We start from the raw sequence: 21,882 nt of genomic DNA, 5'->3' as shown, positions 1-21,882 counted from the left end.
GGTCATGTGACTTGACTGACGCATGCGTGAGATGGAAGCTGTGCCTGTGGTCAGTGGGTGAAATGGAAACAGACGTGATGAGGATCAGCAGCAGCAGAGGATCTTTGTAAACACGGACTCGTTCCACGACACACACGTGTGTCAAACTGAACTAACACACTACACATGTGTGTTTGATAAAGAACAGCAAGAAAACACACCGTGTCTTTGTTTCCTCTTTAGGACCTCATCAGGACCAGGACCAGGACTCTCTCAAAGGGAGGGAGTGAGGGAGGCCCTTTTGTCTGGTCTTTACATATCTAAAGGATTTTTGGGGGTTAAGACCTGTTTCAGGTTCAGGTTATATGGTCTATGGGTGTCCTCACTAAGAGTGCTGCATGTGAATGTGTGTGATAATAGAACAGTAGCTGATGTGATAAATGTTCACTGTGATCAAGCACAGAGCAGCTCATGACAAAACTGTTTGTTTTGAGGTTGATACACTTTGATTTATTAAAACAAGACCGTGCAGAGTCACGATCGGAGTCACGATCGGAGTCACGATCGGTGTCACGATCGGAGTCACGATCGGAGTCACGATCGGTGTCACGATCGGAGTCACGATCGGTGTCACGATCGGAGTCACGATCGGTGTCACGATCAGTGTCACGATCAGTGTCACGATCAGTGTCACGATCAGTGTCACGATCAGAGTCACGATCAGAGTCACGATCAGTGTCACGATCAGTGTCACGATCAGAGTCACGATCAGTGTCACGATCAGAGTCACGATCAGAGTCACGATCAGTGACGAGTTTACAAAACAGTTAACACGTTCTTCTCTCCAGCTGGGACTGGAGACGCTGGAGACGCCGTTTATCTGCTGAGAGATTCTCTGAGCTGCTCGTACATCTTCTGGTCCTGCACACAGGAAACATAACACAGCGTCACTGAGGTTCTCTCTCACTCTCTGACAGACAGACAGACAGACAGACAGACAGACAGACAGACAGACAGACTCACTCACTCACTCACTCACTCACTCACTCACTCACTCACTCACTCACTCTTCCCACAAGTCCTTTCACGCGTCTTTAGTCGATTAGAGTTTAAAGTCACGGTGTCGTGCGTGGGACGGGTCGGACCGGTTCTGCAGGACACTTGATAGCAGGGACGTTTATGGGACACTGATGTGACGTAGACAGGACGCTATAGAGCGAGTGTGTGGAGGACGAACACTTTCATTTCCTGAAACATGTGGAAAGTTGCCAGAGCAAACGAGTCGCTGCATTCCAACCCGAGGTGTTGTTCTACACGACAACACAAGCACACGGATGTTTTACTGTAAACACGACGTGACATGAGAGTAGAAGCATCATCATCATCATCATCATCATCATGATAATGATAATAATAATAATAAAAATAAAAATAGGCGTGGGGAAAAAAAATCATCAAAACACAATATATTAACAGAAGTTCTGTCTGAAACTTTCAGTTTCATTTAGACTCACATTTGTGCTGAGTCATGATTTCAGAGGCTCTATTCATCTTGACACGGCACTATTTTTACGGCTGGTAACTACTTCCTGTCTACAGTTCATCTGAATGTAATTTAGTGCAGGTAAGAATGTAACGATCACATGTGAAAGAAATCCTGATCTCTTGTTATTTCATCTTTGTTTTTGTTTTATCTTCATTATTTTGGTTTGATTGATCGCTTATGTTTATGTGATTGTACCTTTCTATATTTTACACTAAGAAATGAAATATAGACTGGTCTCTGGTCTCTGGTCTATGGTCTGGTCTGGTCTGGTCTGGTCTCTGGTCTAGTCTGGTCTCTGGTGTGGTCTCTGGTGTGGCTCTGGTGTGGTCTGGTCTCTGGTCTAGTCTCTGGTCTGGTCTCTGGTCTGGTCTGGTCTAGTCTCTGGTCTAGTCTGGTCTGGTCTATGGTCTAGTCCTTGGTCTGGTCTCTGGTCTGGTCTCTGGTCTGGTCTTTTGGTCTCTGGCTAGTCTCTGGTCTAGCTCCTGGTCTGGTCTCTGGTCTGGTCTCTGGTCTGGTCCAGTTGGTCTAGCTCCTGGTCTCTGGTCTAGTCTCTGGTCTATGGTCTATGGTCTAGTCTCTGGTCTTGTCTATGGTCTAGTCTCTGGTCTGGTCTATGGTCTAGTCCTTGGTCTGGTCTCTGGTCTGGTCTCTGGTCTGGTCTAGTCTCTGGTCTAGTCTCTGGTCTCTCCCTGGTCTGGTCTCTGGTCTGGTCTCTGGTCTGGTCTCTGGTCTGGTCTGGTCTAGTCTCTGGTCTCTGGTCTCTGGTCTAGTCTCTGGTCTGGTCTATGGTCTAGTCCTTGGTCTGGTCTCTGGTCTGGTCTTTGGTCTAGTCTCTGGTCTAGTCTCTGGTCTAGTCTCTGGTCTGGTCTATGGTCTAGTCTATGGGTCCTTGGTCTGGTCTCTGGTCTGGTCTCTGGTCTAGTTGGTCTGGTCTAGTTGGTCTAGTCTCTGGTCTATGGTCTAGTCTCTGGTCTAGTCTCTGGTCTAGTCTCTGGTCTGGTCTCTGGTCTAGCTCCTGGTCTCTGGTCTGGTCTCTGGTCTGGTCTCTGGTCTAGTCTCTGGTCTAGTCTCTGGTCTGGTCTCTGGTCCCTCTGGTCAGTCTGGTCTGGTCTGGTCTGGTCTCTGGTCTGGTGGTATGGTCTGGTCTATGGTCTGGTCTCTGGTCTAGTCTCTGGTCTGGTCTGGTCTGGTCTGGTCTAGTCTGGTCTCTGTGGTCTCTGGTGTCTCTGGTCTCTGGTCCTGGTCTGGTCTCTGGTCTGGTCTCTGGTCTAGTCTGGTCTGGTCTAGTCTGGTCTGGTCTCTGGTCTGTCTAGTCTGGTCTGGTCTCTGGTCTGGTCTGGTCTGGTCAGTTGGTCTAGTCTCTGGTCTCTGGTCTCTGGTCTAGTCTCTGGTCTATGGTCTATGGTCTTGTCTATGGTCTAGTCTCTGGTCTGGTCTATGGTCTAGTCCTTGGTCTGGTCTCTGGTCTGGTCTCTGGTCTAGTCTCTGGTCTAGTCTCTGGTCTAGTCTAGTCTGGTCTGTCTAGTCTCTGGTCTGGTCTCTGGCTCCCTGGTCTGGTCCAGTTGGTCTAGTCCTGGTCTCTGGTCTCTGGTCTAGTCTGGTCTGGTCTATGGTCTAGTCCTTGGTCTGGTCTGGTCTGCTCTTTGGTCTAGTCTAGTCTCTGGTCTAGTCTCTGGTCTGGTCTATGGTCTAGTCTATGGTCTAGTCCTTGGTCTGGTCTCTGGTCTGGTCTCTGGTCTAGTTGGTCTGGTCTGGTCTAGTCTCTGGTCTATGGTCTAGTCTCTGGTCTAGTCTCTGGTCTGGTCTCTGGTCTAGTCTCTGGTCTGGTCTCTGGTCTAGTCTCTGGTCTCTGGTCTGGTCTCTGGTCTGGTCTCTGGTCTAGTCTCTGGTCTAGTCTCTGGTCTGGTCTGGTCTGGTCTAGTCTCTGGTCTGGTCTGGTCTCTCTGGGTCTGGTCTCTGGTCTGGTCTCTGGTCTGGTCTGGTCTGGTCTCTGGTCTAGTCTCTGGGTCTGGTCTGGTCTGGTCTCTGGTCTGGTCTCTGGTCTGGTCTCTGTCTAGTCTCTGGTCTGGTCTGGTCTAGTCTCTGGTCTGGTCTCTGGTCTGGTCTCTGGGTCTCTGGTCTCTGGTCTAGTCTCTGGTCTGGTCTCTGGTCTAGTCTCTGGAGTCTCTGGTCTGGTCTGGTCTCTGGTCTGGTCTGGTCTGGTCTATGGTCTAGTCTCTGGTAGTCTCTGGTCTCTGGTCTGGTCCAGTCTCTGGTCTGGTCTCTGGTCTGGTCTATGGTCTGGTCTCTGGTCTAGTCTCTGGTCTAGTCTCTGGTCTAGTCTCTAGTCTGGTCTCTGGTCTGGTCTGATGTAATGTGGCTCACTCAGACGTCCTATCTGAGCAACTGACACATTCAGATTGAAACAGATCATAAAGATCTGATCAGTACTGCATGAGAAACCACATCAGAAACCAGCTCAGATCTCATGTGGTTTTTCAGACTGACAAACAAATAAAGCTAGATACAAAGTGAATACGTTCAGAATGTCAACAAGGCCTCAGTGTTAGAGAAGAAATAGAAATAAATGAAGTAAATGATTCAGGTGTCCTGTGTCGTACTGCTGTCTTCACTGTCTCACCTTTTTAGACACAGAGGGACGGACTTTGACGAAGGCGTCCTCAAAGTTGTGTCTGTTCACTCTGATATCAGCCACTGAGCCAGAGGAACAGCTGTGACCTGTCAACAACAACAAACAACACAAGTAAACAAACAATAACACATGCTTTTTCTGTTAGCATCACATTACTGTATGGCATGGTATATACATATATGTGTATATATATATATATACACACATATATATATACTGTACATATATATATATCTATATCTATATATATAGATATATATATATATTGTAGTTCTAGAAACACGTCTGAGCGGTTTTGTCTAAACCTGTAACCTGGCACAACTGTTCTCTCTCTTCTGTCTCTCCCCCTCCTCTACTCTCTCCCCCATTTTTCCTTTCACCCCAACCGGTCGAGGCAGATGCTGCACATGTTAGAGAAGAGTTCTTTTTCTCTCCACTGATGTCAAAGGTTCTTGTTCATTGTGTGAACTGTTGGGTTTGTTTCTTACAGAGATTAATGTATGTTGTGATTTGGCACTAGTTTAATGGAGCTGATGAAGAGACACATTGCCTGGTATATTAGCTGCTACATACTTATTCAGTGTTTTTAATGCTCACATTTAATTACTACTACTATTATTATTATTATGAACAAGTTTAACAGTACTTGAGTACATGTTATACAACTGTTCCTGGGGTTGCGGTGGATTAGTGGTAGAGCTGCTCCCCCAATAATCTGCATCTTCATCTATCTAAATTGATGTTTGATATTCAAACAAAGCAGAAGAACAGTATGTATGAATGGTGTGCTTATCAAAACTAGATAAGCACTACATCAATACAGACCATTGTGTCTCTATCTCTGTCTATAATGTTGTATGCTCTCCACTTTACAATGTAACGTGCCATACCTCAATGTGTGTGTGTTGTAATTTGTCAGTGTACAGATAAAGTCTGGACGTGTTGAATATGAACAGGGATATTCCTGTACAAACAAACCCTTAGACCCTCTGTATTCTTCTATAAGCCTCTAATCCAGACTGAGCTTGTTTACGGTTAGCGCTGACTGTGCTAACCGTAAAACAGTAGGCTGTTAAAACCTCCCTCAGTGTCCAGGAGCAGATAAGACGTCCTGAACTGGTGATCATGTGTAAGTCATCAATAGATAATAAGTGACAGGGTTGACTTTGCCCTTCAGTCAGCAGGCTCACTGATGTGTGACCATGTCCAGGTCAGGATTCTACGTTTATTTATGAACGGAGACATGTTTGTGTGCACAACACACCACGTAGCATCACAATGTCTGTATTGACTTGTCAACCTCTGACCTCTCATCTCCAACGACCAAGATGCTGTAAATGGACTCTTGTTTCACACGCTGCCTTTAACGCGGTGCAGTTCAACTGTCAAGCATGCTAAACACTACTTCCTGCTTCCTTACCTCCACATGGCAACTAGTTTCACTGTTAGTTAAGCAGTAACAGTGCACAGGTATGCAGCAGAGGAACGGGTCAAGTTACCAGAAGTCGCAGCTGTAGAGTCCTGGGACTTGAGGAAGGCCCTCAGGGCGTTAACGGAAGCTTCCCTCACCAACGCCGTCAGATCAGCACCACTGGATCAAAGAGCACACTCACAGTGAGTCCACCTCCATTCATCCATTCATCCATTCATCCATTCATGAGTGTTATTGTGACAGAATGACGGCTGCTGACTCACGTGAAACAATCACAGCGCTCATCAAAAGCGATCTCTTCAAGACTGACGTCATCCTCCAGCTGAGGTTTGGTTCCACCCTGCAACAATCATCACCGTCTTTAACCCTGGAATGTCTGCACGAGGTCAGCAGTTAAACGTTAGCCTAGCCTAGCACAAATACTAGCGGGTAAACCACTGAACCAGTTGGGGCAATACATTTTTTAATAGTTTAGTCTGTGGTACACAAGTCGATGTGTTTAAGGATTACAATCTGAATCACTACGACGTGACTTAACACAAAGAGAAATACAACAACAAATCTGATGAAGAGCGCGCAAAGGAGTCGAGGACAACGCTAAGAACGATGTCTGTGGTACTTTTCTTCTACAAGTATCTCGATATTTAGAACGGTGACGAGATGAACATCGGAAACATGACGAGACGTGCGTGAGTGTTCGTTGACGTAAATGTCAGTGTGCGGTTTGTCAGACGTTCAGAGTGCACCACGTTTCTGCTTATTGTGCGCGGAATCTGTCAATCAAAACCTAAAAATGACTCGGGCCGTGTTTCGAGACGATTTACGCTCCTCGCCCTGATGACGCGGCGCGGTCGGGGCGCACTGACAGTCCCATCGACAGTCGTGCCGGGGGCAGGCGGGCGGGAGAAGCCGCAGCGAGTGCACATTCCAAGCCGATCTAGCGTCGGTCGCGGCGCACCACTGTTACTGTTGACTCTTACTGTGAGAACTACTGACTCTCTTACAGTTAAGATACTGGTACATGTCTGTGCTTGGTTGTGAACACACACCTTAGTAATAGTGAGCAGGATGGCATGGCGATCTGCTGGAGGAGGCAGACCCACGTACAAGGTCTTATCCAGGCGACCAGGCCTCAGGACGGCAGGATCAATGATATCTGAGGAAAGAGTCAACAAATTCATTATTCTAAATGAATCTAAATATGTCAAAATAAATGCCTGTCACTCATTATTACTTATTAAGTAGAGAAATTATAAATAACTCAAGGACGAAATATTCTAAATTCTGAATGGACTAAATAATAATAACGCTCTAATGGAGCGGCTCATTTTGAAGTGAAGGACTGTGGAACCAGTTAATGGACGAAAAGCTGTTGGAGTACGTAACTGAAGTAGAAAAAACAGCAGAACAACATAGAATAGAAGCAATCTCACCAATACCAAATGAATATTTCATTGTGATGATGCTTTTAATGGCTTTATATGAGGTATGATAGTTAATGTGACCTGAGGTTAGATTAACTTTCACACACATAAAACAAAGTGGTCAAAAAAGACTCATTCACAACATGGAATAGAAATGATGTTACGACCAAGTCTGGATCTGTACCTGGTCTGTTGGTGGCAGCCATGATGAAGACCTGCCGTCGAGTCTCTAAACCGTCCATCTCTGTGAGCAGCTGGTTAACCACCCGGACACTGGCTCCTGACTGAACACACACACACACACACACACACACAGGTCACTAACTCCTACAGATAAGCAAACTGAACACAACAACTGTCTCGTGTGGTAACTCTGTGTTTGAGTCAGTGACTGTGTCAGACAGAGTCTGTGCTCCGGTCATGGAGGAAGAACTGAAATAATATTTATAATGAACTGATTCTAATGATTTGATTCAATTACACTGAAAACACTTCACTAGTCACTCGTGTGTGTGTGTGTGTGTGTGTGTTGTGCAGTTTCCCCGCAGCTGTGCAGGGATGACTCCGCCCATGTTGAGTAGGTAAACCGTGCCGTGCTGAGGTGAGGCAGTGGAAATATGGCATTAGTGCCTCTGTCTCTTGTTAGCATGAGCTAACTAGCAGGGACAATGGGGACACTTTAGCACATGGCCCCGAGAGGCAGGGGTCCGCCCCTGGCATCTTATCCCATGCTGCACGAACGATGCCCTTTCTTCGTGAGTGTGTGTGTGTGTGCGCGTGTGCCCCTCCCTCTCACCTCATGACCTGAGCGTCGAGGACACAGAGCATCAATCTCGTCAAAAAAGATGACACATGGAGCCGAGTTGCGTCCTCTCTGGAACACCTGTCTGACTGCTCGCTCACTCTCTCCCACGTACTTTGAACACACACACACACACACGCACGTGCACACACAAACACAAACACACACACCCACCACACAAGGAAACAAATAAAAAGTGTTTGTACAGCATACGTCATAGAAAATATTGGTGACATGGCAGCACTGTATTGAGATGACTTCCTTAAGCTAGTTAATATTAGAATACTGCTGTCTTATGTGTGGTGAGGACTTCTGCTGCAGCTTTGGTGACAGAGAAAAAAGAATTCATTATACAAAGGGAAAAGTAAATGAAAGAGCACAGAGGAACATCAGCTGCTGGACTCACCATGAGCAGAACAAAGTTAAAGACTGAGTCTTCTGGACTCACCATGTTGAGCAGCTCTGGTCCTTTGACAGAGATGAAGTTGAGACCTGATTCATTGGCCACAGCCTGTCAGGAGAAAACCAGGAGCTTCACTTGCAGCGATAGATTGTTTCTTTAAGAAGTGACTAAATTAGAGAGTTGTCCAAACTACGACAACACTGACAGGACATACGTGGATATTTGTAGTAAACGTGCGCATACACAGCCACAACAGCACACAACAGTACACAACAGTACACAACAGTACACAACCCTGACATCCTCACTTTGGTGATGAATCTTCAGGAAGCTGCAGCAGCTGTTGCTAAGACACTTGTTCCAACACATAATTGTCCCATAAATGACAAGATTCATTTTAATTATTATTTATCATTCATTTCATTGCAACGCTGCACTATCTATGATTATTTCAGTGCACTTTTTACTTTCATTCTTTAGAGTCTTTTACTTTTACTTTTATTTGCATACCTGCACTTCTCACTGCTGTGGTTACTGTATCTGTGCAATTCATTACTGTGGCTCCGAGTTACCATTTCCCAGGCTGCTAGGCTAACCACATCCTGATTCCAGCTCTGTACTCGTCACGTCATGAGAATGAAATAAGGCTGGGTGATATGGCTTATCAATAATATCGGAGTATTTTAGCCTATATCCTGATTTATGAGATAAATGTGGATACATAGCTGCACACAGCGGTTTCTCTGGACTCATGAAAAGTTAGTGACAATAAACAGTACATACACAAAATATAATGTACTGTTTATGATCCTGAAATACACATATTACATTTCATTTCAGATAATACCTGCTTTATTTCGTTGGCTTTTTAATGTTAAATGAAGGATATTTACGTGTGTTAGAAACAAGAAATTGCCTATAAATATGGTCAAATTCTTAAAATTAAATAGAACTGTAAAAAGTTCCATGTTCTTTCCAGCCTTTAAAAGCAGAAAGTGTCATCACAGATACTTTATTACAATGATATCCAAAATCATGTCACAGTATAGAGATAATAGCCACTATAATGAAAAAGCACTAATGTCTCACTGTTTATGCAGGAATGATACGTGTCTGTGCGTCATGAAGCTGAGTGGACCTGCAGGAAGCTTCATGAATAACTGACGATCCACTCTCAGCTTTCAGTCTCCAGATACCAGGACTCATCATTAGATGATTGATATTTGACACTCTTAATAATAGAATAGAAATACTGACACTGATAAGTGACAATCAAACTGACTAAAATGATCCCTCAATCCAAACTATTCAGCCTTTTTGAAGTATGAGTCTAAAGGTCCAGATTAGGGTCTGATGCTGCCCTTGACTACTCGTATTTGTGTTTGTAAAACTACTCCGATGTGTATGTTTAAGTTGAGCAGGTATCAGTGGCAACACGCAGATGTGTCAGCAGTTTGTAATAGTTTAATATAAGCAGTGAGGCTGTGACCAGTGGATCAACAACTCCTGTGTACTGTGCTGTAAAATTGCTGTCCCACAAAAACAAACTATCACACTAACAGAAAACATTTAAATTGGCATTCGAACTTTTCAGAAAACAGTGTTAACCTTGGCAAGCAGAGTCTTTCCACATCCAGGAGGTCCAGCCAGCAGCAGTCCAGACGGAGCGCTGAGCCCCAGGGCTCTGAACTGCTCTGGAGAACGCACAGGGGCCTGCAGAACACACGCACACACGCACACACACACACACAGACACACAAATAACATTAACTACATACACATATACACTGGTTCACACCTGACAAAAAGTGGTTTAGGGGTTTCAACTTTAGCCTGCATCCAGAGATGAGCATGAAGCTGTTGTTTACCAGTATGGCCATGGTCAGCTCCTCTCTGATGTCCTGCAGTGCTCCCACATTCTCCCACGTGACATCGGGCACCGTGGCAAAGCCCTCCCTCTTGGCTGACGGCTGTATACTGGACAGTGAGGCCTGGAAGTCTGACATGAGGATGCACAGACTGGCCAGCTCACCCTCTGTCAGCGTGTCAGTGGACTTTAGCAGGTGCAGAAGGTGCCACAGCTCCCCCTGCTGGACACAAAATAAACTGCAAACTGCTGATCTTCCATATGTAATATATGTGTAATTCTAGGGCTGCAACTAACTACTATTTTCATGATCAAATGTTCACATCTGAGAAACAATAAAGCACATTCTTTGTTGCAGCTCTATGCCATTTAGTTTGGTTTTTTCCCCTCATCTTTCAAAACTGTCAAAGATAAATTCATAACAACTTTTTTATTTAAGTGTTGACTGACTGGCCTTGTGTACATTTTTATTGGTACATCTAAGATCAGACTTTCATCTTTGATAACTATAAATTAACCCGAAGAAGAAGAATTAAACAAGGGAAAACACTTCAGTCACAAACTAACACGTTTTAGTGTAATTTACCGGTGGATCGACAACTCCTGTATAAAGTCATTTGGAATTGTTGGTTTTCTCTGTGGGCACTCGATGGGGGTGAAACGGTTCATAAAACAACCCGTCCTGTTCCGTACGCTTGTCACGTGACGCGCAGCGTAGCGTAAACCTTGCTCCAGTAAGCCCAGTCGTTTGATTTGTCGTTTCCAGAGGGCCACACTGACATAAATAAAGCAAGGGAATGGCCACAAATAAAATGTTTTAAACGTTAAATAATGATAATAAATAAACCCACCATGCACGGTATTTACATTTTGAAAGTAAAAATGCTTTACTTTGCAGATTAAACCTGACTGTGTGTGGTCTAAACAGTGAGTGCTGACTGCGTGTCAGTACTGCCAACAACCACATCTTCAACTCCCTTTTTCAAACTGAGAAGAGTTGGTGCAACATGTTCTGTAGTTCCTCATACCTGCACGTGACTCTGTCCTAACTCTTCCTGAGAGCCTGTCTTCATGTCGGTTGTCTGTTGCTCTTTGACCTCTTGGTCCGTCAGTGCAGCCTCGGTGTGACTTCCGCTTGCTGACAGTTCTGCGGTGGAGCTCTGAGTCTGCCTTTGTTCTCTCATCTGAAGCAGAGCCCTGTTAACGGCGCTCATGGCAGCTTCGCGGCACAGAGCCATGAGGTCAGCGCCCACATAGCCTGGGGTGAGGCGAGCCAGCTGGTGGTAGTCAAAGTCCTGAGGCAGCTTCAGCTTTCGACACAACGTCTTCAAGATCCTGAAATCACACAAATCAACTTTAGTTCCAGAGACTGCGATCGGTTTGATGCGAGCTTACAGAATCTAGAGGAATGTTGCTGACAATGGAAACTGACTGAGGCTTTACACAACTTTATTACTTAGTAATCACGTTGCAGACTTCTCTCCAACTCTGCTGTTTGTTTTTAGAAAGCAGATCTCCTGGAATTCTGTGGCTTCAGGGTTATAAAAAGTGTTGTTGAGAAAGTTGTTCATTTGTTTCAGTATTTGTAAACGAGTTTCACATTTTGTGATACTGGTTTGTACTTCCAGGCCACCGTAGATAAGACTGAAGCGATGAGAGTATGTTCTTAAATCCAATTACACAGTGTACAGTGTGTCAAACTTGCACACAGTGTGCATGAAGCTCTCTCACCTCACTCTTCTCTTCCAAGTGTGTTGGTGAACCTATCTTAAGCCTTAAGTTAGCATCAAAAATCAAAAGTGGTCCAGTTTGTCCAGTGTGTGCTATAGTAAAAACATGGTGGTGACCCTGACCCTGCTCCTGATTCTAGGCTGACCTGTGACGGGCTGCTTCATCAGGGATCCCCAGGCAGATCTCTTTGTCAAAGCGTCCAGCTCTACGGAGGGCAGGGTCCAGAGAGTCTGGCCTGTTGGTGGCGCCGATGACCAGGACCTGAGCGGTCACTGTCAGACTGTTTAAGTCTGTCAGGAGGAAAGCAGCAGAAGAACATGTAAAAAAACACAACTTCAGTAAAGTGCTCACTGCCACACCACAGTTTATTTTAGTTATCAGGAACACAGGAGTTTTGTTCATACGGTCACAGGTGTTGCATTGTTTGAGGAGTTCTGTGCGTTCAGTCTGAACTGCCCTGTGATTGGACAACAGGGCGGGGGAATTTATCATGATCTTATCATACGTCATATCATGATAAGGTATCTGTGATTACTCTCCGTGGTTTTAAAGGCTATTACATTGTTCACCTGTTGTAATAATAATAATAAAATAATATTAAATACATTTGTGAAATAAATATCCTATATTTATTAAAAAATACATAGAATTGACAAAATTATAATTGAAAAAGTCACTTCTTTAATATCCAGCCCAATTGTTTGTGTTATAGCAGAATTTGACCATATTTATGGTGAATGTTATTGTTTCTAACACGTAAATAACCTTCATTTATCATTAAAAAGCCAAAGAATATGTAAGAATATTACCTGAAATGAAAGAAGTGTATTTTAAGATCATGTCAGTGGCATAAAACTTTTCATGAGCCCAGAGAAGTAACCTTTGTGCAGCTTTATATCCACATGTGACTGATCAATAACCACATGTTGCCTCCCCCAGCTTTAGTTTGTTCATCTCAACAATCAAACATGAGTGAAACTGACTACATGGTAAAGTGAAGGCGGAGCATCGTACCATCCATGCAGGTTAGCAGCTGGGCTACTATCCTCCTCTCCATGTCCTTGGAGGCCACCTCTCTCTTCGGTGTGATGGCATCGATCTCATCTATGAACAGGATACATGGGGCAGAGCTCTGAAAGGGCACATGTTCAGAGGGAAGGACACGGTCAGCGATATTAAGCCCATCACTTCCAGGGGGAGTCTGGTGCTGTGCCGAAGCTGGAACGAGTTCTTTGTCTGTGAACCACCCATAAAACTCAAGTCCAGAATAACGGTTCCACTCTGGAAATAAGAATAGCTGGACATTTCAGATGTGAGATGGTGGAGAAGTTGTTTATGTTGCGCTTTTAGTCGCCATGTGTCGAGTGATGTGGAGTGATGTGTAATGACTTGACTCTGTGGTGGTTCTAGTCTATGGAAAAGGAATAACCGTATGTATTTACTGTATGTGGCTCCAGTGACAGAAGAAAAAGAAGAACACTACTGACCACAGCCAAGTCAAACAGCTCTCTGAGCTTCTGTTCAGACTCTCCAGACACTCCTGACACTAGCTCAGGAGCAGACACCTTCAACATGGGCAGCTGCAGCTCCTGAAACACACAACAGGCATGTGACAGTTAGTGCTTGGACTCAATTGGCAGCTGGTGTGTCCCTTTTCTCTCTGCACTTTGAGACAAACTTTAGTATTTGGCAGGAAAACACCGTCTTACAGCAACAAAAAGCCACAAATATTCTGATGCAGGTGTAGATTGTTTTTGATAATCAGCTCATCCTTATGCCATGTTTTCAGACATGAGACACTGAGGCTCATTCTCGATGCAGGTGGTGCCCTCAGCTCTGTCCGTGTGAACCTGAACAATGCAATAGTATGCAGACTGTGCTCAGGGTTAAAAACAATGATGTGTGGCCAAATAATGGCAGCACTCACACCAGCCACAGCCTGAGCCAGCAGGGTCTTCCCACAGCCTGGAGGTCCATGGAGGAGGAAGCCTCTTGGAGGAACCATCCCCAGATGCTGGTAAACCTCTGGGTGGCGCATGTGGATCAGCAGCTTACACACCTCCTGCAAGAATGTCACATGTGGAAATCGCAGTGAAAATGCATAGTATATATACTCATATAGTTAAGAACGCTAACTTAACTTAAAATGCAAGGCACTTTGAAATGTTAACATTTTGTGAAAATACACAAATGTGGCACATGGTGACACCAAACATCTGCAGTAAAGACGTGTTTCCCCCAAAGGACATTCATTCTGACACGGTTGCTACAGTAGGAGATGATGCTCCGGCTTCGTTAACTGCATTAGTGGGCAGCTGAATTCAAGAGAGGTAGTGAGAGCCTTGAAGATGACCCAAGGACTGGACGTCCTGCCACAGCCACCACCCGGCACATTGGTGGTGTTCACCACATGGTGATGGATGACAGATCACATAGTAAGTGCTGTAGGAGGAACTTTCTCCACAACAAACTTGGCCTGTTGAAGGTTTCCACTCGATGGGTGCCACAGGTTTTGACCTTTGATCAAAACAAACACACCAGGCTGGTCATGTCGCAGGAGAACTTGGAGCATTTTGAAACAGATCCAGTTTTCTTGAACATTTCCTAAGCCAGGATGAGTGTTGAGCCACTTTGAGCCAGAGACAAGAAGACAGTCCATGCAGTGGCGTTGAGGACTTCTTCACTCTCAGGATGAGAGCTTCAAGGGCATCCAAGTGCTGCAATTCCATATAGACCGCAGAGGAGACTATGTTGAAAAATAAATGGTCCATGCACCATAGTCAGGACACTTTTCAGCCCACCCTCATACATGACTTAGAGAGTCATAGGATTGCTGTAGGACTGCATGCATCAAATGTTGTGCTGACTATGAGCGATTTGTTGTTGCAAAACCTTACGACAACCAAATGATCAGACGGTATTAAAGTAGCAGTGGGATTTTCTAGCAAAAATGCTATTGGAATATTCAATGGCATTATTTGTCAAATATTCTAAACTCCAGCACATGAGAGCCAGTGAAATGAATACAGGTTTCACAGCTTGCTGAGTTAACAAGATGCATTCAAAGACCCTGGTAAAGTTCATCATTTCTGTTGAGCTTAGAGGAGCAGCTTGAAGATGCTTTCAAGAAACCTCGTAAATGTCTTCACTGCTGCAAACACACATGAAGTCCACTAACTAAATGGGTTAATTACACAAATGAGGTTAGTCATTGGAGTAGAAACGTTTTGAATCTTTAAATATATTACAAATAGTCACAGTAACTGTTGGACTTTTACTAGTGTAAACTAGACTAAAGTGAACAAAGATAAGTTTACTCACCGTTAACATGTCGTCATTTCCACCTACGTCCTCAAACTTCAGAGTGGGATACTGCAGCTCTAGTGACTTTGACTTTGCTGTAAAACAATTCATCAGAACATTATGGAATTTCAAGGACCTCACATTCAGGTCTGATTTTAAAAACCATACCGAGCGAGTCGGCGGCTTCAGTCTAAGCCCACACACACACACACACACACACACTGATCTACCTTTCTTTATAAGGGTTTGAGTCTCAATAGTTTCACTCGACTTCTTTGTCCTTTTCTTAGACTTTCTGTGGGATTTCTCAGGCTCCAGCATGGACACGTCGCTCTGCTGTGGACACAAATACATTCATGTCAGTCCATGCAGGACTTGAGCCACAACAACCAAACACACAATTTCATGTCACTGCAGTCGGCAAGATCACAAGAAAAATAGTTTGTTGTAATGCTGCAACTCACGATTATTTTCAAAACGGATTCATCTGAAGATTATTTTGAATCGAGTACTTCAGAAAATGATGATCAGTGTTTCTTAAACCTGGAAATGATGATGTTTTCAAATGTCTTGTTTTGTTCACAAACAGTTTGAATCATTTATTTGTTATAAGGAGCAAAGAAAGAAGAACATATTCATATTAAAGAAACTGAAAATTAGAATTTTATTAAAAAAAAAACACCCAAACCCATTTATCGATAGTTAGTCATAATAGTTAATGAATTTAACATTCAAATAACTGATTAATCAAACAATCGTTTGTTTGTTTGTCTCTACTGACTAACACAGGTTTTTTTTTTAAGGCTGGGCATTGCTAACAAAAATTCTATTTAAATATTATTATTTGACAAATTTTCAAATATTCTAAACTCCACTGCATGAGAGCTAGTGGAAGTAATGCAGAGTTCACAGAGTTTCAAGCTAATCAGATGTATTCAAAGACCCTGGTACATGTAATGTGTTGAGTGTAGAGGAGCATCTCCAGAGATGCATTCAAGAAACCTCACACATTTTATAATTTCTGCAAAGATGACAGATGAAGTCCACTAACTAAAGGCTTGCTGCACCCTGTGGTAATATATTTACCACAAATGAGGTAGTTTTTGGAGGAGAAAGATTTTTTTAATAAATACAATCATTGATAAAATATTCACAGTAACAGACCATTTTTTTCTAATTAAAAGATTAGAAAATTAAACCCTATTTTTTTTCCTGTTTTAGACTCAATAGTCTAGAGTGCAGAGGTGTTATTTTGTCTCTGATCATGTGATCACTTGTGAACCTTCAGTCTTTAATTATTTACTGCAGTTGTTGTTGTTTGGTCTTTGTGAACAGAAATGACAAACATTATTTGCTGAGTCCTTGATTTGAAAACAGCTCCTGGAAACACGGGTTAAGAAGCCTGTGAGGACATGACCTGTTGCGTACATTTGTCATTGTGTTGGCGGGCTCCTCGTCACACAGGTCGATGAGGATGTTGCTCTTCTCATGACCTCTCCCTCTGTCGATGAACCAGCCCCCTGTGGAGACCAGCGTCCCTGCAGCGGGAGCCACAGCTTCTGCACTCACAGGGTTGCCGTCAGGACGCTCCTCTCTCCTGGGCGAGCTGGTAACAGAATCAGGGTTTCCCTTCCGGTACAGGGACGTCAGAGAGCTGTTCATGTGGTTGGTGGGCTGTGGATAGTGACAGGCAGCAGCACAGCATGGTTAGACCTCACTGTCACAAAGTGCTGAGCTAATAACTGATCAACATTTGCTTATTCATTTGTTTTTCTGCAAATATTTCCAGATTTCTTTGCTCCTTTTCTCCACCAAAGAAACATGAAAACTAGATCAAAAGTAGAGATATGAGGAAATTGTCATTTTGAGGATGGATGATGGACATTTAATGGAGGCAAGGACTGATTCATCTAGAAAATAATTGGAAAATTAATCAAGAATGAATATAATCATTAGCTGTTGTCACATGTTGGTCACAGAAATATGACCTGGAGTAGCTTATCTTTGTACCATTGTTTTCAAACCATATCATATGCTACTGTTGATATAGTACAGTATATCACACATTTAGCACTGTTCAGACATCTGGTAACATCTGTCTGCAGAGAGCTGACCACATCACACGTGATCAGATCCCACTTCCTGCTCTATATACAATACAGATAGATTCAACCTTGAATTGACTTCTTACAGCGTTTCCCAGAATGAGCTCAGTGTCTGTGGAGTCCTCTGAGCTGCTGCTGCTGCCCTCACTGTGAACACACATTGGTGTGGCATTAGATTATAAAGTATACAGTACAGTATGAGGATAAGACAGGTGAGAAAGTGTCCTTTACCCATCCACGTCGTGGCTGTGCTTGGCTCTCTTTGCCAAGTGTTTGCTCTCAAGAAGATTCAGCCCAGATTCTTTCATGACAGCTTCATAAACTTGGAGGAGACAGGAAACAGATGAAACCCTCATCACAACACACGGTGCACCCAACAGAATAGTCTGAATCTCACATCAACGGCGGAAAGTGTCCACAACACCACCAGTAACATGACTCAGCGTTTGTTCTGCGTAGGCTTAGTCCAGGACATCAAGTAATGCAGGACATGACACAGTCGGTGGCGTCTTAACCTAAATATCAACTTAACTTCTTTCTCTCTAAAAATTCAAGCACTTTCCATTTTCAAGGTTTTTTTTCACAAACTTTCAAAGATTTCAAAGACCCGTGGGAACTCTGCTTGGAGTGCTTGTTTTGTTCTTTTCTCCTGTGACCACATTATAAAAATAACCCTTACAGTGTAAAGAAGACATCAGTGCTCTAATCTCTTACTTCTCTCTACTTGAATCCTGAAGGCCGTCTTGTTTCTTCTGCCATATTCCACTCTAAAAAAACAAAAACAAAATCACACACATCATTAAAATGTACACTTTTGACACGTGTTTTTGGTGTAGTCGTGTTATGGTTCAACTATTATTTTATTCTGACAGGGGTTTCACTTAAAGAAGGGATAGAATTGTCTTTTCTCACTAAAAATGTAAGTTATGGAGTTCTACTTACAAACAAAATGACGCAGATTCACACCCAAAAGCAACGGACATTTGACACATAAAAGAGAAGTGCTTAAACAAACTGTAAAAACTAGAGTTTTAGTATGTCGACTGAGTTGATGACTTGGAATTACGGCATCATTTCGAGTGGATGTTTGTTTGTTATGAACCAGGTGTGGTGCAGTATATCCTAAAGTAAGTCAAAACACTACACATTCAACAGTAATTTCAAAGACATGAAGTTATGATAAATGTATACCAACAACACACATCAAGCAGTGTTTTCTGTTTTTCCTTGATTTCAATTAATAAATAATAATTTACTGTATCTTCAATAACATCATTTTGTTTATGACAATGTTTACATGAAAAAGCATACGGGCACTGATAATTACTTCAGAAAAAATGAATTATTATTATAATGATCAGAACTTGCCTGTACAGTCTTTGTAGTTCCACAGCCATGTCTGAAAGGTCCACATATTCCCTGCTGCTGGACGCCAGATACTGAAAACACAAGTCATGACAGTGATATTAAATATTCAGGTCTCACAAGAGTCTGGGTTTTTATGAGATAGGGTTAGAAGTGATTACATCTTTTTAAAGGTATTTATATATGAAAATAAATGAACTTCGGGCAGACTGTGTTTTAGTGGACCTGAAACAGTATTGTTTGAAAACGCTTCTCAAAATGCTGGTTTCCGTGTAGACGATGGCGTCATATTCCCCGCTCTCACCTGTGCCGTCATTAATTGTTTTAATGTCAATGAAAAGTAACTAAAGTCAGTCTGAAAAGACGTTAGATATCACTAGAACACGTCCTGTCTTTAGAGATTTCACACACACGGGTGAAGAAAGTGTTGAATCATAACATAAAGAGGGGAGAAATCAAAACCTATTTTTACTTAGATCAGTGATTGTTCCACACAGCTTGTCTGTGACTCAGTTTGTGTGTGTGTGTGTGTCTCGCCTGCAGTAAATACAGTTAGATGGATCTTCTTGTAAAGTATTTAGGTTTACGACAGAAAGTCACTAGTCACTTTTTTTGAATAAAATAAATAAAGAAGTCACTGGGGGTCTGTAAAGTCGCTAAATATGCACATGGAAACGTGAAACGTGAATTGACAGACATCTAACTCAGTTAGTGTTATTATATCTAAACTATCTAAAATCTAAACGTCTTCTTGTGTTTTTGGTGTAGCATTACAGCCCAACTACAGTGCTGCATATGTACTACAGCGCTTTGAGTCGTCTGTGTGGACGCAGGTATTTTCTGAAACGAGACAATGGATTGTACTCAATTCCATTGTAAGTCGCTTTGGATAAAAGCGTCTGCTAAATGACATGTAATGTAATGTAATGAGACCATTTACGGGGATATTTTTAAAAGAAAAAAGTAGATGTGTTTCCGTGGAGGTGCAGTGGTTTGCCCTGTGATGGAGTGGTGACGTGTCCAGGGCGTGACCCCACCTTTTGCCCCACGTCAGCTGGTACTGACCCTCATAAATTAACTTAACTAAAATAGCATTTTAACCAACACAACAAACACCTGGTCTAATTACTGACAAAACTGTGAAATTAACTGGTTCCCATACCCAGAAGTCACGAGTTGTGGTTTCACTGTATTTCTTTCTCTGTACGTGTACATAACAAACACAGATAGATGTGTACCTGCTCCACTCTTTGTCTGAGGCGACTGTCCATGTAGCCGCCACCTTTGTTCTTCATGTCCTGTGCAGGAGGAAACACAACAAAAACCTCACTCCATCTGCAAATGCCATTTAGCTGTCATTTAACATCAGTACTTTCAAGTATGACTGCTGTATTTTTGCTGTACTTTATTAAAAAAATGATAGAGGCCACTGTTCTGTTGTAGCCTTCTCTAGATCTGTGCCTGTCTCTGAGCTCTTCATGCACTTTCTTGGTGTTTGCTCTGGTATGCATGGTCAGCTGTGAGGCCTTCTATAGAGAGGTGTGGCCAATGAATTTTATTTTCCCCATAGGTGGACTCCAGTCAAGGCGCACAAACATCACAGCTACAAGGGATATGGGAGACACCTGAGCTGAATGTCAAGCGATAATGTGACATTTCAGTTTTTCTTGTTGGGTCCGGAATTTAAATGTAAATGATTGAAGCATCAGGCTGCAACATGAAGCCACTGTGTGTACATATATACTGTGTATACACACACAAATCTATTTAATAATATTCCTTTCAGGTGACATCAGGTGGTCATTTATGAATTGGTTTTATGTAAATTAAATCATTTGTGCTCTTAGATCTATGTTTAGCTGTGTTCAGAGTCTTATATTATAATATTAGTGAAAGCGACACCCACAGAATCCACTCCACTTCTGTCTCTTTCTCTGTGTGTGACGAGGGCAAAGGTCAACACAGCATGTCCCTGTGGTGCTGCAGTACAGACTCATCGCTGCTCTCGTCAAGTTGTTTTGGTTGGAAGTAGAGCTGAAACAATTACTTGATTAATCAACTACAAATCTCTTTTGATAATCGATTAGTCAGTTTGAGTGTTTGTTAAATTGTTAAAAGAAGTTTTTTAGCTTCTTAAATGCGAATATTTTCTGTTTCTTTGAGCCATATAACAAAGACATTTGAATGCCTAAAATGCAAAAATGAACCACCATGTTGGTAATAGATGAAACTCCAGAAAAGGGACATTCCACTGTTTTTTCTGCATCTAAAACACATTAGAGCAGGTTCACATCCAAACTCATTAACTGTCAAACCTGGACTGGATTGTCCCAGAGAGGTAGATTGTAGATTCTTTACAATAATGTTTCTGATTGTTTTCCTGCAGACTACATTAGACCAGGTCCAGATCAAACCCGGACTGGATTGTTATACGGTTATATTTTCTGATTTCCTATTTATTAAGGGACGATTGATTGAAATGACAGTGTTTACTAGTCAGATGGTGCCCACACACTGCTGCTAATGCTAATGCTCACACATTAACATAATCAATTATTATTTATCAGCAACTGTTAAGAGAATACTACGTCTGAACGTACACGCGCGCGCGCACGCACACACGAAGTAAAAAGAGTTCTAGTTTAACGTGACGTGGTGTGTGTGTGCGTGTGTGTGTGTGTCTTACCGCTACACGGCGAGTATCACCTACATCCACTAATGTGATAAACTTCAGTGACGCTGAACATCAGCTTCTCTCCCGCAACGTGACTACGAAACACACAGCTTGACCCGGAAATGAACCTAGCTTGTTTTCCTTCCTAACGTCTCCTTACAGGTTATCAGCGTCGTCGGCGCATTACTGCCACCTTCTGCTCCGGAGTGGGAATCACATTCTGTAGTTTCTGTTATTGTATTATCGTCTAATTGTATAAATTGTTGTTTTTCTTTTAGCTTTTATTAGACAATAATAAACGTAATGCCAGGGTTACACATGTACACATCAAAGAAATAAATACAACTATAGCTTCTCAGCTTTCTAGATATTTGTCAAAAATATGTTGTTTCAGGGCTGGCTTACAGAGCTAGGCAAAGAAAGAATGTCCTATAGTACATAAAATAAACAACAGTAATAAATATAATAAGAAGCAGGGAATGTTCTTAAGATTGTATTCATCACATGGTGGCTAAAGGTATTTGTACACTCTGATCATTGTGGCCTGTTTTGGGGGTCAAGTAGGACAAGTAGGTGCCAACCCCAGATGACATGAGGCGAAAGCTGGGGTCACACCCTG

The 21,882-nt window shown here is 42.9% G+C and overlaps 1 protein-coding gene across 3 annotated transcripts; it reads right to left on the bottom strand.

Moving 5' to 3' along the window:
* Nucleotides 1-462: 462 nt before the first annotated feature.
* On the bottom strand, nucleotides 463-21,380 carry nvl (nuclear VCP like). Of its 3 annotated transcripts, none has more exons than XM_044045487.1 (24): nucleotides 21,276-21,380; nucleotides 19,828-19,887; nucleotides 18,593-18,663; nucleotides 17,939-17,991; nucleotides 17,456-17,546; nucleotides 17,311-17,371; nucleotides 16,548-16,793; nucleotides 15,350-15,455; nucleotides 15,138-15,214; nucleotides 13,744-13,878; nucleotides 13,304-13,405; nucleotides 12,831-12,948; nucleotides 11,962-12,106; nucleotides 11,114-11,420; nucleotides 10,087-10,308; nucleotides 9,827-9,931; nucleotides 8,264-8,326; nucleotides 7,810-7,929; nucleotides 7,198-7,297; nucleotides 6,639-6,745; nucleotides 5,853-5,929; nucleotides 5,657-5,748; nucleotides 4,146-4,243; nucleotides 463-900 (listed from the first exon to the last, which is right to left on the bottom strand). In XM_044045487.1, the coding sequence occupies exons 2-24, from the start codon at nucleotides 19,882-19,884 to the stop codon at nucleotides 856-858; spliced, it is 2,598 nt and encodes an 865-aa protein (XP_043901422.1). In that variant the 5' UTR covers nucleotides 19,885-19,887; nucleotides 21,276-21,380; the 3' UTR covers nucleotides 463-855. The 3 variants fall into 3 exon arrangements, with proteins under 3 accessions (XP_043901422.1, XP_043901424.1, XP_043901423.1); XM_044045489.1 differs by having other exon boundaries at nucleotides 10,087-10,305; XM_044045488.1 differs by having other exon boundaries at nucleotides 15,350-15,452.
* Between the last annotated feature and the right edge of the window lie 502 nt (nucleotides 21,381-21,882).

Source organism: Solea senegalensis, linkage group LG15 (genome assembly GCF_019176455.1).
Source record: "Solea senegalensis isolate Sse05_10M linkage group LG15, IFAPA_SoseM_1, whole genome shotgun sequence".
NCBI classification, from domain to species: Eukaryota; Metazoa; Chordata; class Actinopteri; order Pleuronectiformes; family Soleidae; genus Solea; species Solea senegalensis.
Note: the sequence above shows the minus strand (reverse complement) of the source record. Positions and strands in the feature narration are given on the sequence as shown.

Excerpts from the sequence above, each read along its gene's own strand:
- nvl (XM_044045487.1), bottom strand. The coding sequence starts at position 19,884 with ATGAAGAACAAAGGTGGCGGCTACATGGACAGTCGCCTCAGACAAAGA. Across the intron at positions 13,406-13,743 it reads TGGCTCAGGCTGTGGCTGGT|GAGCTGCAGCTGCCCATGTT; the intron begins GTGAGTGCTGCC and ends TGTGTGTTTCAG. Across the intron at positions 4,244-5,656 it reads CTCTACAGCTGCGACTTCTG|GTCACAGCTGTTCCTCTGGC; the intron begins GTAACTTGACCC and ends TGTTGTTGACAG.